Source organism: Schistocerca nitens, chromosome 8 (genome assembly GCF_023898315.1).
Source record: "Schistocerca nitens isolate TAMUIC-IGC-003100 chromosome 8, iqSchNite1.1, whole genome shotgun sequence".
Lineage (NCBI taxonomy): Eukaryota > Metazoa > Arthropoda > Insecta > Orthoptera > Acrididae > Schistocerca > Schistocerca nitens.
In genome coordinates, this window is record NC_064621.1 from 22,257,804 (window position 1) to 22,274,286 (window position 16,483).

Here is a 16,483-nt window from a genome sequence, read left to right on the forward strand (position 1 = left end):
GTTATCAGGGCAAGCGGCAAGGGCACTGTGAAATTCCCACTCGCTGAATGGTGCGTTGTAGGATTCAGAAGTGTGGGTGCGAAAAGAAAGGCTCCGACGTTCCATCCGCTCTTTGATGGAGCAGAAGGCCTGGGGGTAATTTGCAGAAGCGGAACTCAGAGCAAAATGCTCTGCTAAGTGGGTTGCAATGACGTCGGAGTCAGTACAAACTGCTCCATTCAGTGAGAGCGCAGGGACGCTGACAGGGGTCCGATAGCAATAGACACGTCGAATCTTGGCCCAGACCTGCGATGGAGTGACATGGAGGCCAATGGTGGACACGTACCGCTCCCAGCACTCCTTCTTCCCTTGGCGGATAAGGAGGCGGGCCCGCGCACGCAGCCGTTTGAAGGCGATAAGGTGGTCTATGGAGGGATGTCGCTTGTGACGCTGGAGCGCCCGCCGCCGATCTTTAATCGCTTCAGCGATCTCATGCGACCACCAAGACACAGCCCTCCGCCGAGGGGACCCAGAAGAACGGGGAATGGCAGATTCAGCGGCAGTAACGATGCCGGTGGTGACCGATTGAACCACCGCATCAATGTCATCACTAGAGAGAGGCTCAATAGCGGCAGTGGAGGAAAACAAGTCCCAGTCAGCCTTATTCATAGCCCATCTGCTGGGTCGCCCAGAAGAGTGACGTGGTGGCAGTGACAGAAAGATCGGAAAGTGGTCACTGCCACACAAGTCGTCATGCACACTCCATTGGACAGACGGTAAGAGGCGAGGGCTACAGATCGAAAGGTCGATGGCGGAGTACGTGCCATGCGCCACGCTGAAGTGTGTGAAGGAACCATCATTTAGAAGTGAAAGATCGAGCTGTGCCAATAAATGCTCAATGGTGGCGCCTCGACCTGTTGCCACTGACCCACCCCACAGAGGGTTATGGGCGTTGAAGTCGCCCAGTAACAAGAAAGGTGACGGCAATTGCGCTAGCAGCGCAGCCAGCTCATGCTGCGTGACATCACCATCCGGTGGAAGGTAAAGACTGCAGACGGTAATAGCCTGTGGCGTCCACACCCTAACAGCGACAGCCTCTAAAGCTGTTTGTAGAGGGACAGACTCGCTGTGAAGAGAGTTAAGGACATAGATGCAGACGCCACCAGACACCCTTTCATATACTGCTCGGTTCTTATAATAACCCCGATAGCCACGGAGGGCAGGGGTTCGCATTGCTGGAAACCAAGTTTCCTGAAGAGCAATGCAGAAGAAAGGATGAAGGCTGATAAGTTGGCGGAGCTCAGCTAGATGGTGGAAGAAACCGCTGCAGTTCCACTGGAGGATGGTATTGTCCATGGCTGAGAAAGGCGTGACGGGACTGGGAAGGCAGATTACGCCACTGGGTCACCTGCTGCCTCCGATTGAGCACCTGTGCGAGTGCTATCCGTGGCGTCTGAGGGACCGGCGAGATCGAGGTCCTCAGCGGACGCCAAAATCACCACCTCGTCCTAGATGCAGAGCTGGAAGGTTGGGGTGGGGTGGCTGCCACCGCGAGTTCCTTGGGCTTAGAGCTCTTCTTCTTTGATTTCTCACGCTGCTCCTTGGGTTTAACTGGCTGCGAGGGCTTCACCGATTCAGTCTTCGGGACTGAGGAGGATCGTGAAGCCCTTCGACCAGCTGTTTGTGGGCACTTACGCCACTGTCGGTCGTCAGCCTTCCCACTGGTGGAAACCTGGGAGGGGAAGGACCCAAGGGACCCCTTGCGAGTGTGAGAAGCTGAAGAAGTTGGACACTTCTCCGGCTTAGAAGCAGGGACGGACGTCCCTGATGGGGGGGATGGTGTTGCTCCTGAAGTAGGTGGCGCAGGAGCAACCCGGTGGGTAGAGCCCCCCACTGGCAAGGGGGCAGGAGGAGTTGTACCACTCAGCGATCCGGCCGGAAGTCGCGAAACTGATGGGGCGAGCACAGGTGTTGTAGCAGCGGCGTAGGAAGATGTCATTCTCACGGGATGTAATCTGTCGTATTTCCTTTTGGCCTCAGTATAAGTCAGTCGGTCCAGGGTCTTATATTCCATGATTTTGTGTTCTTTCTGGAAGATTCTGCAGTCTGGCGAGCAAGGTGAATGGTGCTCCCCGCAGTTGACACAGATGGGAGGCGGGGCACATGGAGTATTGGGATGAGATGGGCGTCCGCAATCTCGACATGTGAGGCTGGAAGTGCAGCGGGAAGACATATGGCCGAACTTCCAGCACTTGAAGCACCGCATCAGGGGAGGAATATAGGGCCTGACGTCACATCGGTAGACCATCACCTTGACCTTTTCTGGTAACGTATCACCCTCGAAGGCCAAGATGAAGGCACCAGTAGCTATCTGATTTTCCTTCAGACCCCGATGAACGCGCCGGATGAAATGTACGCCTCTGCGCTCTAAGTTGGCGCGCAGCTCGCCATCAGACTGCAAAAGAAGGTCCTTATGGTAAATAACTCCCTGGACCATATTTAAACTCTTATGCGGTGTGATCGTAACAGCAACATCCCCCAACTTGTCACAAGCAAGTAACCGTCGTGACTGGGCAGAGGATGCTGTTTGTATCAGGACCGATCCAGAGCGCATTTTGGACAAGCCCTCCACCTCCCCAAACTTGTCCTCTAAATGCTCGACGAAGAACTGAGGCTTGGTGGAGAGAAAAGACTCCCCATCAGCTCGCGTACAAACTAAGAATCGGGGCGAATAACTGCTACTGCCATCCTGAGATTTACGTTCCTCCCACAGTGAGGCCAGGGAGGGGAATGTTTTCGGATCGTACTTCTGAGCGTTAAATTGAGCCCGAGAACGCTTAGAGACTGATGGTGGCTGGCCACCAGCGAGAGACGATGTACCACACTTCATTGCGGGTCATCCGCCCTGATGCCACCTACTCCGACCAAGGGCCCTCCCCATGGGTGCCACCCAGCCACAGCAAAGGCCACCTGGCAGGATGGTCGTTGCCGGGAGTCCCGATACCCCAGGAGGATAGGCATCTACTCCTTGGCATACGTGGGGAGTTAACGGCGCAGGCATCAGTAGAGCGATCCCTGTGTTGTCAGGGGGCTACAACCAAAAGGTACATGGCGGCCCCACCACAACGGACTGGCTACCGTGCTGGATCTTAGGTGCAAAAAAGTCCAAGGTCGTCGTCGCAGTTAAAAGCAACACTGCAGAGTGCAGCGTGGTAATCGCACCCAGGGACGTATCCTCGCCCAAGAGATGGAAAACGAGCGGGACACCATTGCAACGACGAAAAAGCCGGCTAAAGGTCTCAATGCACGACGGATACAGTGCACCATGTAAGGCGCCCTTCCCCAATTGGCTCGCTCTTCGGAATAATTTAGAAAGATGGAGGTCAAACCCGAGAGGGGACCATCACATAAGGCCTCTTACGACAGGCAGGGGGAGCTTTAAGTAAACAATGTCCTAGCTACAAAAAAGTCCTTTTTCAGGGCTGGCACAACTTGTAAAATACTTTCTGTACCCAAACTAACAGCTGTTTTGATGGGTTTGTTCCTGGTATGTCTTATCATGAATCTAAAACGGATGTGTTGGGACCCCGGTGGATTCGCCTCCAGGTCCTCAGAGTGGAAGGCTGGCGCACTACCACCGAGTGTGTGGGCCACCTTGGATACATCACAATCTGCAGCAGGGAAAGCATTCGTGGTCATGTGTTATCCAGAGCATCTGGCAACAGGCAATCCCAAGGCCAATCGGAGTGCGTAGCGCCATGTTTCTGTAGTTTAAAAATTGTCCACTGTCGACCTACACAGCATTAATAATTCTGGTTCCTACTGGGATCAGCTATCCAGGGTTAAAATTTTGTGACACAATTTTTCTCCAGCCTGTATATTAAATATTGAAATAGTTATTTATTAACGTATTGTTTTATTTCATTCTTAGATCTGGAGATGAGCATTAAATGTGATCGAAACTAGTTATCAGATGCAACTAACAGCCACTGGGGGAAGGGGGAGATGCGGTACCACTCGCACCATGTTATAAATACTTATGCATATTTTTAAATTGACCATGTTGGTCTGAAAACTTAAACAAAATGTGAACAATGACCTACAAAAACACACTACTAGAAACAAAGATCAGTTTCATCTCACAAGCCATTGAACTGGATTGTATCAAAGAAATCTACTCTATGCAGGATTGAGCCCTACAATTTCTTTGCTGAATGCAGTCACATCTCTCCTCACTGTAAAATTTAAAGCCAGAATAAAAAGAAATATTGATTGTCAACCCACACTACTCACTAGATGGGTGTTGCAGCTTCACACAGAATAAAGAAAATTTTGTGTAGGTTTCACGGAAGTATATTAGTATTACTTAATATAAGGACTTAATACTCAGTTTTTGTTTTCATATTTTTGCTTGTTATGAATTGGCAAATTCAGAAAAATGCTCCTTGCATCATTTGATATTGAATAAAGTTATTATTGTTATTCCTTTTGACAAAATCACTCCACAATTGAAACATTTTAGAGAAAAGAAACAAAAGTTCTAATAAAATATTCTTCTGATGAAACAAGACACGAGGAATTTTTGAAAGTATAGGTTTTATTTATCTTGCAATTGAATGATACTATAGTTTAGTCTTTGTCTCCCCTCATCCTCATGACAGATCTATCTCTCTCATCCTGGGGCCTAAGTAATCTTCCCTTCATTGTTGATGTTAGCCATGCTAACCCTCTCTCCTCCCTGAGGAAGTAACTATTAGTTCTGAATGCTAGGACAACGCACATACTTTTATGTGTATCCATTGGCAGTATTGAAATTTTGCCTCCTGAAGTAATGAAAGTCAAGAGTAGAGGTATCAAGTTGAAATTTATGTCAAATTCTATGATCTACAGTCCCTTGGTAGTGTAAGTAATTTATGCTTCTATGTCAATGCAATTAAAAGATGTGTACATATATATTGCTTTTTTTAAACTTGCAAACTCACCTATCAAAACCTATAAGTGAACCATCTATATATTTGTTGGGCCAGGTGGTCTAGAGATGGCACTGTAGCTCAGCATGTTCAATCAGGGTACTGGCTACCCCATTTTTTTGGATGAAAAGCTAGTTTTGAAAAAAGAAAAACAGTGAAGCATGTGTCTGGAAACCAAGAACTCATGTGATCGAAAATCGGTCGAACCATAGATTTTTCAGTCTTCATCTCCCAATGATGTGAGGAGTTATCAAATGCAACATGTGGTTCAGATTCCACATTGAACTGTAGATCCTGTTCCCTAGTTAGATAACAGGGGTAGGTTAGGGACGCGCAAGTTACCAAAGTGGCATCCAGCAGCACTATGAGCACCAAGCCATTGAACCACAATAAATTATTATCTATATACATAGTTAAGTTCGTACAGAACCATCAGAGTGCAAGTCTACTCATACTTGTCTGGTTTGTTCCTATTCTTCATGCTTTTATTTGAACGTCTTTGGAAAGAATGAAGCGTAGAACACATTAATTTGCTATGGGTATACAGAGTACCCCAATTATAATATACCCCTCAAGTTCCTTAAGTCTAGTTAAAGAAGATATTATCACATCTTTAATGGACTATTTTTATGTGTCCCCTTGATCTATAAAAACACCTATCCTTATAAATTTGTTATTCTGGAGCTGATAATGTGACTGAACAAGTAGTAAAAAAATAAACTGTGCAAAATTCTTACCTCTTCTGTAATTATCATAACATAAATCTTGACGTACATCAATACATTTCATTCCATTTTGACTGAGAACATAGCCCTCCTGACATTCACATATCATTCCTCCATCAGTATTAATGCAGATCCCATCTTCACATATTCCCTCATTCTCAACGCATTCATCAATGTCTGAAAAGGAAACTCATTTTCAGTTACACCTTAATAAGAATTTAATGCATATAATCTACTGAAGACATGTTTTCCCCCATCAGCATATCTGTGAACATGTATGAGCTCAAAGCGAAGAAAGAACAACAGATTAAGCCTTATGAAACTAAAAAATAATTTTCCTGTGAAATAAAAATGAAACAATAACCAGAGTAAAACTCTATTGCTACATAACATTCAATAATATATTGCCCTGTCCCGTGCATTGTGTGGGTGGTCTTTGGCAGGCAGTATATAAGTTGACAGAAATTTCTGTTTGAGCCTATCCTATTACTTGATGGTGGCCCTCCTAAGATAATCCAGTATGTGCAATAATGCACTGCAACTTCACCCATCTCCAAGCCTGCCCAATCAGATATACTTGTAATTCAGGTATACAGCAGTTTGGTAGTCTCCCTGCAGTAGCCACCAGAAAGATCGCGGGAGGCGCACATTGGCACGGCGCGTCACGGACGGTAGTTGCCGCAAGTAGAGTCCCGTCCACCAGAGGGCACGCGAGAATTTGGACGCGACCTCTGCCGGCATAACAACAACAACAACAACAACAACTCTGGCAGCACGGGCCGTGCCCAGTGAGTTAACATCGGGCATACCTAGGACACAGTCCCGGTCTACGCTAAGTGAAGTGTGACGTAAATGTGAACAGTGTTACTACACAATTGGCGACGAGTAGGGTCGTTCTTTCGCGTGTTGCGTCGTTGTTCCAGTTTCGCAGCGTCTCCACGGCATGGAGGATTTGGTGCGGGTTTTGGTTGCGCAGCAGACGGAGCTCATGGCCACCATGAAACAAGTGCTTCCGGCGTTGCTCTCCAAGCCGTCTGCTCCGGCGCAGTTCCCTCCTCCCTTTCCCACGTATGACGAGACGGCGGAGGATTGGGACGCATATGAACATCGCCTTTGGCAGCATTTCCAGGCGTTTCATGTTGCCGATGCGGAGGTATGTCATGCTCTCTTCTTGTCTTGGATATCTCCCTCGCTGTATCAAGTGTTGCGGCAGCTCGCGCCGTTGCAGGAACCCTCGTCCTTGTCTTTTGACACATTGTGTTCATTGCTGTCTTCATATTATCGCCGCTACATGCATGTTGTGGCGGCTAGGGTCGAGTTCTATCAATGCAAGGGGGCGCTACCCTGCACGGTCTTAGTCACAAGTGTCATTTTGTCACGGAGCAGTCGCAAGAGTCGTATGCCCACGTTATGGTACGCGACGTCATTGTTCATTCGGCCCCTGATAGGGAGGTCCGGCAACGGGCCCTGCAGTTAGAAGACCCTTCCCTCGAGGAAGTCCTGTCCATTGCTCAATCGTATGAAGTCTCTCACGCAGCAGGTCAACAGCTGGAAGCGTGGTGTGACGTCGCGGAGGTTCAGGGCGGCGCGGCCGCGTCCGGGGTGGACGATGTGCGAGCGGTACCATCCGGCCGTTACGGCCACTCCCGCACGGCGCATAAACAGAGTTCCGGCCGCCGGCCCCTGTTGCCGTCCTGTGTGTCGTGCTATATACATCATGATCGGTCAGAGTGCCCCCAGCGTTGGGCCGTTTGTCACAAATGTAATAAAAAGGGTCACGTTGCTAAAGTTTGCTGCTCAGCGTCAAAAGAATCGAAGGAAGCAGGTACAGAGGACATGGACGTTGACATTCAGGAAGTTTCATCGGGCCAGGCTCCCGACGCATCGGCACGCAAACTCTTTATCGAGGTGGCGGTTCGGTCGCGCCGGTTACAACTGCAAGTAGATACGGGCACGGCAGTTTCGTTGTTGAATGCACAAACTTATTCCGACCTTGGATCGCCCCCGTTGGTGCCAGTTTACCGGCGTCTATGCGGTTATGGTAAACAGTTCATTCCCCTACTGGGTCAATTCACTACCGACATGACTTACAAATCAGTCACTCGGCCTATTACTTTTATTGTTGTCAGTGATGCGAGGTCCGCTAACCTTTTAATGTGGATGCCTTTCAAGCTTTCGGTTTTTCTATCGCTGACACCATACAGTTGGTCTCCGAAGACGTTCCCTATCAATCATTGGAATCTTTGATCTCAGACTTTCCAGATATTTTTGAGGAGGGCCTGGGGCGTGTTTCAGACTTTGAAGGTCACTTAACGTTGAAGGCGTCAGCTCGCCCGCATTTTCTACGCGCGAGGCAGATCCCCTTGGCTCTCCAGGTAAAGGAAGAGCTAGACCGGCTGACAGCCCTAGGGGTCATTCTTCCCATTTCTTCCAGTGAGTGGGCTTTGCCCCTCGATATTGTAAGGAAGCCCTCGGGAAAATTACGTCTTTGTGGCGATTTCAAGGCCACCATTAATTCCCAATTGGTGGTGGACACCTATCCTTTGCCTCGTGCTGATGACTTGTTCTCCACCGAGGCGGGAGGCCAATATTTTTCGAAAATCGATCTGTCGGAGGCTTATCATCAGATACCACTTGATGAGGACTCCAAATGGCTGGCGGTCGTCAACACCCCGTTTGGCCTTTACCAATACCAGTGGTTTGCCTTTGGAATATCCAGTGCCCCGGCGATATTCCAGCGTTATCTTGAGCATGTCACGTCGACAATCCCTCATTGTATTAATTACCTGGATGACATAATTGTCACAGGCCGCAGCACGAAGGAACACTTGCACAACCTTCGCACCCTCTTTCTCAAATTCAGGTCTGTGGGCTTGCGTTGCAACCTGCATAAGTCGACCTTCTTCCAACCGTCCATTGAGTATGTGGGCTACACCATCTCTCGGCACGGCATCCAGCCACTAGGAAGTTTGGTCCAAGGTATCGTCAACCTTCCTCGGCCCGCTTCGCTGAAAGAGTTACAAGCTTTTTTAGGCAAGATAGCCTATTACCACCGGTTCATTCCCAGGGCTTCCACTATAGCCCACCCCCTGTACTGCCTTCTGCACAAGGGTGTTCCTTTTGATTGGTCACCTGCATGCGAGCGAGCGTTCACCTCATTGAAGGGCCTCCTCACGTCAGCCCCTTGTTTGGCTACTTTTGATCCCCATAAGCCGTTGGTCCTGGCTACAGATGCTTCGCAGTATGGGGTGGGGGCGGTCCTGGCCCATCGCAACGCAGATGGTTCCGAGCAACCACTGACGTTTGTGTCTAAAACGCTTAGTCCCCCGCAGGTCCATTACTCCCAGGTGGAAAAAGAGGCTTTGGCCATTGTCTACGCTGTTACCAAGTTTCATCCTTTCTTGTATGGCACGAAGTTTCAGTTAATCACTGACCATAAGCCATTAATATCGTTATTTGGCCCCGCCTCTCAGATTCCGGATAGGGCGGCCCACAGACTACAGCACTGGGCCTTGTTCCTCTCTAAGTACCATTATGACATTCATTTTCGCCCTACAGGACAGCATGCCAACGCCGACGCTCTTTCCCGTCTTCCGGTGGGCCCGGATCCTACGTTCGATCGAGAGGAGATTATGTGTTTTCATTTGGATGTGGCGTCCCGCCAAGCGGTTGATGGCTTCCCGATCACTAGTTCTCGAGTCGCCAGGGAAACGGCGGCTGACCCAGTTCTCCGGCAAGTAGTTCGCCTCATTCAGCAGGGGTGGTCATCCCGCCCTCCGGGCTGGGCCTCGGACCCTCTTCGTAATTATTTTCTTCTACGAGACCGCCTCTCGGTCTTGGAAGGAGTTCTCCTTCTGGCTACCGATGATACAGCTCCTCGCGTGGTTGTTCCTGCAAGTTTACGAAGGGAGGTCCTCACGTTATTACATGCGGGGCACTGGGGTGTTTACCGTACTAAAACCTTGGCTCGCAGACATGTGTACTGGCCCGGTATTGACAGAGAAATTGAGCACTTGGTGGCCGCCTGTTCCCAGTGTGCGAGCCAACAAGCATCTCCCAGGGCAGCGTTCTCTTCATGGCTGCCGGCAACCCAAGCATGGGAACATGTTCACATCGATTTTGTGGGCCCGTTTCTCAATGGCTTTTGGCTCATTGTCATTGATGCTTATTCCCGATTCCCATATGTGGTTCAATGCTCCTCAACCACTTCAGAAGTTGCAATCCAGGCACTAGCAAAAATCTTTTCTGTGGAAAGTCTGCCAATCACCCTGGTCTCGGACAATGGACCGCAGTTTATTTCGCAGACCTTCCAGGATTTTTGTAGGCGCGTCGGTATTCGGCACGTTTGCTCTCCCCCCTTCCATCCACAATCGAATGGGGAAGCCGAGCGCATGGTGCACACATTTAAGATGCAGATGAAAAAGTATGTGCACAAATTTCCTGCGGAGGAAGCACTGACGTTTTTCTTGACAGCATACCAGACCACACCAATGGGAGAACGCAGCCCCGCAGAGCTCCTCCATGGGCGTCAACCTACGACTCTGCTGCACCTCCTCCGGCCTGGTCCTCGCCAGTCTTCACAAAACGGAGTACCTGGCTTTCCACTGGGTATGTCGGTCTGGGCCCGTGGGTTTGGTCGCAATCCACGTTGGATACCGGCGGTGGTCCTGCGCCGAAATGGCCACCGGCTCTATACCTTGCAGGCGGGGGACCGCGTGGTATGTCGTCACCAAAATCAGCTACGTCCACGTTTGGGCACCCACCCTCCGACCTCTCGGACACCGGCTTCCCCATTGCTGGCACCTGTGTTGGTTTCACAGGGGACGTTACCTCCTCTCCCTGCTGTGACTCTGCCGCACTGCGATGGTTCTCAGCCTTGGCAGCCTCCAGTAGCTCCAGCACCGGCATCGCCATCGTTCAAGATGCCCCAGCGAGAGCCGACCCCCCTAGCAGGCCCGGTTTCTCAGGAGGCTGGTTCACCTGTGGTCGTCCCTTCCCCTTCGTCCCCGCCACTGGGTCTTGCCCCTCCCGAGGTGGAACAGGATCTGGAGTTCGACAGCTTGTCGCCCGTTCTGTCCTGGGCTCCGGTTGTGGGACAACGGTGGTCTCTTCGTGTGGGTCACTTCCAGCCGTATTCGAAGGTTCCGGCTCAAGGGTTGGCAGATCCCCTCGACTCCGGCCATCCAATGGATGTGGAGGTCATCGCTCCTGCCCGACGCTCCACCTTCCGACGCAGTGGATCACAGTGACTTCACCCCCCAAAGGAGAAGGAGTGCAGTAGCCACCAGAAAGATCGCGGGAGGCGCACATTGGCACGGCGCGTCACGGACGGTAGTTGCCGCAAGTAGAGTCCCGTCCACCAGAGGGCACGCGAGAATTCGGACGCGACCTCTGCTGGCATAACAACAACAACAACAACTCCGGCAGCACGGGCCGTGCCCAGTCAGTTAACATCGGGCATGCCTAGGACACAGTCCCAGTCTACGCTAAGTGAAGTGCGACGTAAACATGAACAGTGTTACTACACTCCCCATATTAAATGGTGAGCACAAGTAACAGCAGAGCTGGTATGCAGCATAACTGCTTTCACAGGTGGTCCTACCTGTGACGTCACTTGAACAAGGTTTTCTGTGTGGGTGCATACGATAAATCTTGCATTTGGGTCTCATTAGGGTATGACCCATGTGTAAAGAAGGTAGGATTAGGGAGGGCCATGATACTTCACAAACTGTGTGGCCAGCAGAGTATGACTTTGGGAGCAGTAGGAAGGATTTGTATCATTTCCGGTCACCATGATGGGTAGTCTAATGCTTTGTGAAGGGTACAGTTAAGTGGTGAGATGGTGGGTGATGAAGGGGGTGTTCCTTTGCAACTGGTTTGTGGAAGTAGTTGGGCACTTAGTGGCACATGTGGATATTGTCTGTGAAGGCTTTAGTGACTGTCAATGTCCTGCTATAAGTGAGTGGTTAGACTCTATGGGAGACATTTTTGTAAGGAAAAGATAATGAAGCCATGCATGTGAATGTGAGACAATGTGTGTGTGTGTGTGTGTGTGTGTGTGTGTGTGTGTGTGTCACAAAGAAAGTACAATAATCATGTAATAACATCATGCTACAAAATAAAAACAAAATTTAATATAAACCAACATATATATTTTCAGTAGTTTCTGTCACACAGCTTGTAGTTACCAAAATCATATACAACACCAACAGTTGCAATGAAGACCTTTATTATTGTTATGAATTTAAACTGTTACTAATCACCATCAGGTACAAGAAGTTTTTCAATTACATTACCTCTATCGATTCATCTGTGACAATCCATTCCACTCCACAAATATGAACTTGACAGCACAACTCACTACAGAAAAATAATCTTGATGATCTTGTGCTCCACAGCTAATGCTAATAAGAAGAACCACAGCTACATTAAGGTACATTTATTGTGTCACAACCACTTTCACTCATTGAACATCATCAGGTGACACTGCCAACACTCTTCATAACAAAGTTCACAGAATGTGCTGATGTCATTACTCAAGAAGTCTGATTGCATTTAACAACGAAGGCAAATTCTGGAACATGATGAGCACATAAACACTCTGCCTACAACCTGGTGCAAGCAAAGTGAGCAGTGAGTGCAGGAACATGAAAGCTGTGCACACTAGCAGAGTCTAGCATTGGCCTGCTCACTAATCTGCTGGTGTGAGCTTTTTCACGCTCAAGCCGCATCAGTGAGCACGGCTGGCTCACAATGAAATGTAGTGGGGAAAGGAGTGGTGAGGGGAAGGTAGGGGAGGGAGGCATCAGAACAAGATAGCTTTGCTGATAATATCCTGTTATACAGAGATGTATCGTGTCAAGGTAGCTTGCTAATGCTTTTTGTAGCAAATTTATTTTTTTAGACAGTTTTATTAATGAGATTCATTTATTTAGCATATAAATACACTATAAAACACATCAATGAAGGCTGCAGAATAAACCAAAATAAAATGAAGTAAAATACAGAATACAATATGACAATGAAACAGAAGAAAACACTGAGGCAGATAAATTCTGCAACTTGCATCTTCATATTCTGACAACCAGACTGGCAACCTGTTCAAGGCAGAACAGTGTGGTGTTGAAGTAACCCAGGCTATCTTGATAGGCTCTCAGTTCATGCTCCTGTGCTATGTATTGGACAGTTTGATTTGGAGCCCCACAGTCACAACTGGAACTGTGTAGTTACCCTCATTTGTGGAGACTGTGTGTTCAGTTTTTCTATTGGGCTAATATGTCTCAGTCCTCAGAGAAGGCACTATCATTACAGTTCTCATGCCATTTAGTATCCCTGCTGAAGTTAGTAGCTATCAGATGTTTGGCCAATCAGAGGGGAGTCTCTGCAGTAAAGTCAAGTTGTTTCCAAAACTGGACTATCTTCATGGATGGAAAGTAGATGAGTATTCATTACATTCATATATTCCTTTGTAAAAGCTTCCTGTCTCGGTGGGAAACATGGGGCTATATGGCTAAGTGCTGGGAGCCAGTATAGTGGAAAAGTCTTTATACATCCAGTTGTAATTCTTATAGCAACATTGAGCTGGGTGTGCACCTCCTTTACATCCTTGCTGGTCAGCCACACTGATGCTCAGCACTTAGTTGCAGAATACACTAAGGAGGGTACAGAGGTTCATAGGGTATCCACTGCTGCTCCTCAGTTAGCGCTGCATAAACTCTGAATGAGATCTTTGAGCGAATTTATTACATGGAATACATTTTTAAGATGTCTCTCTAGAATACCCCCCAAGCTCTCTGAATGTTTTTGACAGTTGATTTTAGTATTATTCATGTGAACCTTCAGCTCTTATCCAGCCATTTTGTTGATCAAATGAAAACGGCTGACCTCTGTCTTGGAGGGATTGGTACTAGACTCCATTTAGTTAGATACCCATGCATTTTATTTTGGTCATCAGTGATAATGTTTTCATCATCTTGGAACTGCTTCTTCTGGATAGCTAGAGCCATATCATTAGCGATGCTGTACTTCCTTGACATGGTTTCAGGCAGGTCAGAGATGTAGAAGTTAAGAAATCATTGGCGCTAACACTGATCCTTAGCACAGTTCATCATTCAGTTTCCTCTGTTTGCTTATGTTATTACCTTGCATCACCTGGAAGTATCTATCCGAAAACATGTTGTTGATGAGTATGGTCTGGTGTGGAATTACTTTTATCACTTTGTGTAGAAGCCCTTCTTTCCACACAGTGGCACAGGCAGCTGTTAGGGTTACGGAAGTTACTGCCAACTTTTTTGTTTCTGACAACTTGCCTCAGTATGTGTGGCTGGGCTCTAAAACTGGCCTGTGCAACTCCCATTTAGTGTGAAATCCATCTGCTCTGGTGGGATAACTTCTAGGATTCGTGGTCCCATGCTATTCAAAAGTACCTTTCTAGAAGTTTGTAGCAGCAGCCAAGAAGAGCTGTCGAGTAGTAGCTTTCATTCGTGGTTTCTTTGGTTTCAGCACTGCAATTACTTTAGTAATAAGTAAAGTTGGTTCCCAAAGGACTAGTTTGACTGCCTAATTGAAAAGGTTTTTCCTATTTTTCATGCCTACCCTACAAAGTACGAGAGTTGTGCATGTAAGTGAATTTGTGAAGTGTAGGTGACTATAATGGGTGTGTGAATAGTGTAGTGTCATGTTCATGGAGGAGATGATGAGAGAAGGGAGAGGGTGAAACCCAGTGCCAGCATGTAGCCTACTCCTGTCAAAGAACACCAAGGGGACCGCCGAGCTTAGAGTCCCCATCCAACGGACAGACTGTCATCAACAATGTTGCATGCCCTCACTTCATGAGACACTGTGGAGACATTTGGAATAGAATCCAGGACACTGGCACAAAGACTGGTGATCAGGGACTTTATGCCACCACTTCTCTTGTCCCCTTGCTGTAGAGGCAAAGAGAAAATCGTCAACTGCGTGTTGTGTGCTCGGATGGCTACCTATCAAAGTACTGACCATGCACAACAGTGGTTAACTTCTGAGATCTGACAGGAATCAGTATTTCCACCTCAGCCTGGCTGCTGACATTACTAATTAAGTATTGATGAGAAATGACAACGAAATGAAACATCTCTTTTAATATTTTGATGAAGCAAATAACATGGCACAGCTAAGTACGAATCACAATACTTCCCACAATTGATGCAGTATGATGATGAATGCCATTTTAGAGTGAAATTTAAATTGACAAACTTGTATTTTGTTATCATTTTATTTAAATGTTAAATACAGAAACACAATTTTACTTATTTTGTTTTTCACTAAAGCATCAATGCCTGGTATGACTTTATGAATGCTGGTGATTTGAAGACAAGCTTTTAAGTTGAAGTCTTTCTGTGAGCATCTGTGGGCAAATTTATTCTCCCCACTGGGGAAAAATGTTGCTCGTACAAGTAAGTAGATCAAAATATAAACATAATCATAGCTGCAGACTAGAAAAAGTTTTGGAAATTTATGTTTAGGGAGATTCTTATAAATTCTTATAAAAGTCTGCAAGGCCAATTTTATTATGAAATTTATCACACAACTGTTGCACTGGCATTCTAATTGAAGCTCAGTTTCCAAATTGTCAACATCCACTGAAAATAAGTGAAAGTGCACCACACACTGGCAATCTGAAAAGCAATATAGTAACTTGTCCAAACTGCAGCTTCATTTCTTGAGCATTCCTCCTGAAAACTAAAATGTTGTGGAAAACTATTTAGATGTTCTCCCATATGCTGAATAGCTTCTTCAGTTGCATCACATGACAGTGCTGTCTTTAATGTTTGCAGCTTTGCTTCTTTCTGTTTGCCTTCCAAGAGTCCATAATCTTTAGCATGTAAGGTATTGTAATGTTGTTGTAAACTGAATTTTTTGTTGTGTTTAGAGCTTTGAAGCACACTAAGCATATCAAGATGTCATTGTGTATCGTAAGGATATAAGCATCCTGCACTGATATGTTATAAATTGATGTTGGTTTGCCTGACCATCAGTTTGGAGTTCCTAACCCAGCCATTATGTTGCTGTTTATCTGTTTAAAAAGAGCTGCTCTCAACTTTAAGCACTGAACCACAAGTATATACACTTGCAACTAAGGTTACATTGAATGTAACTATGGTCATTCCTCTGACAGCAATGCACTGGTTGCACTTCCCCTGCACTATGTAATGACGTCTGATCACCCCATTTTACAGCAGGTGCTCACTGCCTACGCAGCGAGAGAGAATGAGCACTCTTGATCACCCAGCCACATCCTGAACAGATGTGGCCTAGCATACCGTAATTAAACAATGTTTGTGTGCCTGATGATGATTAATAATAATGTAACAAGTAGCAATAATAAAGGTTTTTATATTAGCTGATGGTGGTACAATTTGTTTTTCGATACTTATGTCTGCGTAACATTTTTTCTTTATGCTGTATAGTGTCTGAACCCCACTATAGTGGCACAAAAATTTAATTCAAACATCAACAGAACTCACTTTCATAATTGTATTAAAACCTATTGTAAGTTAATCAGCAACCAAAACCAAGTACAGCCTATTTTTATTTCTTTGAGAGTCTTTAATATGAAAAATTGAACACAAATTACCTTCACATAATCTGCCATCTGGACTTAGCTCATAACCAGGTGGGCAGTTGCAGACAAAAGAACCCATGAGATTTTGACATTTTCCTGGAGGTGGACATGTGCCCGATTTCTAAACAGAAACAATACACTGACATAGTAACAACGAAGAACTTGACACTCACTTAGAAGAGTGAATACTGCTCAATATACTAATG

The 16,483-nt window shown here is 46.9% G+C and overlaps 1 protein-coding gene across 1 annotated transcript in view; it reads right to left on the reverse strand.

Annotated features, from left to right (window-relative positions):
* LOC126198519 (fibrillin-2-like) overlaps positions 1-16,483 on the reverse strand; it is a 732,236-nt gene that overhangs the window by 129,043 nt on the left and 586,710 nt on the right. Inside the window, exons 39-40 of the mRNA XM_049934905.1 lie at positions 16,290-16,398; positions 5,687-5,851 (exon numbers count right to left, since the gene is read on the reverse strand). Coding sequence (XP_049790862.1) covers positions 5,687-5,851; positions 16,290-16,398 — 274 coding nt within the window. The remainder of the gene's footprint in view (positions 1-5,686; positions 5,852-16,289; positions 16,399-16,483) is intronic.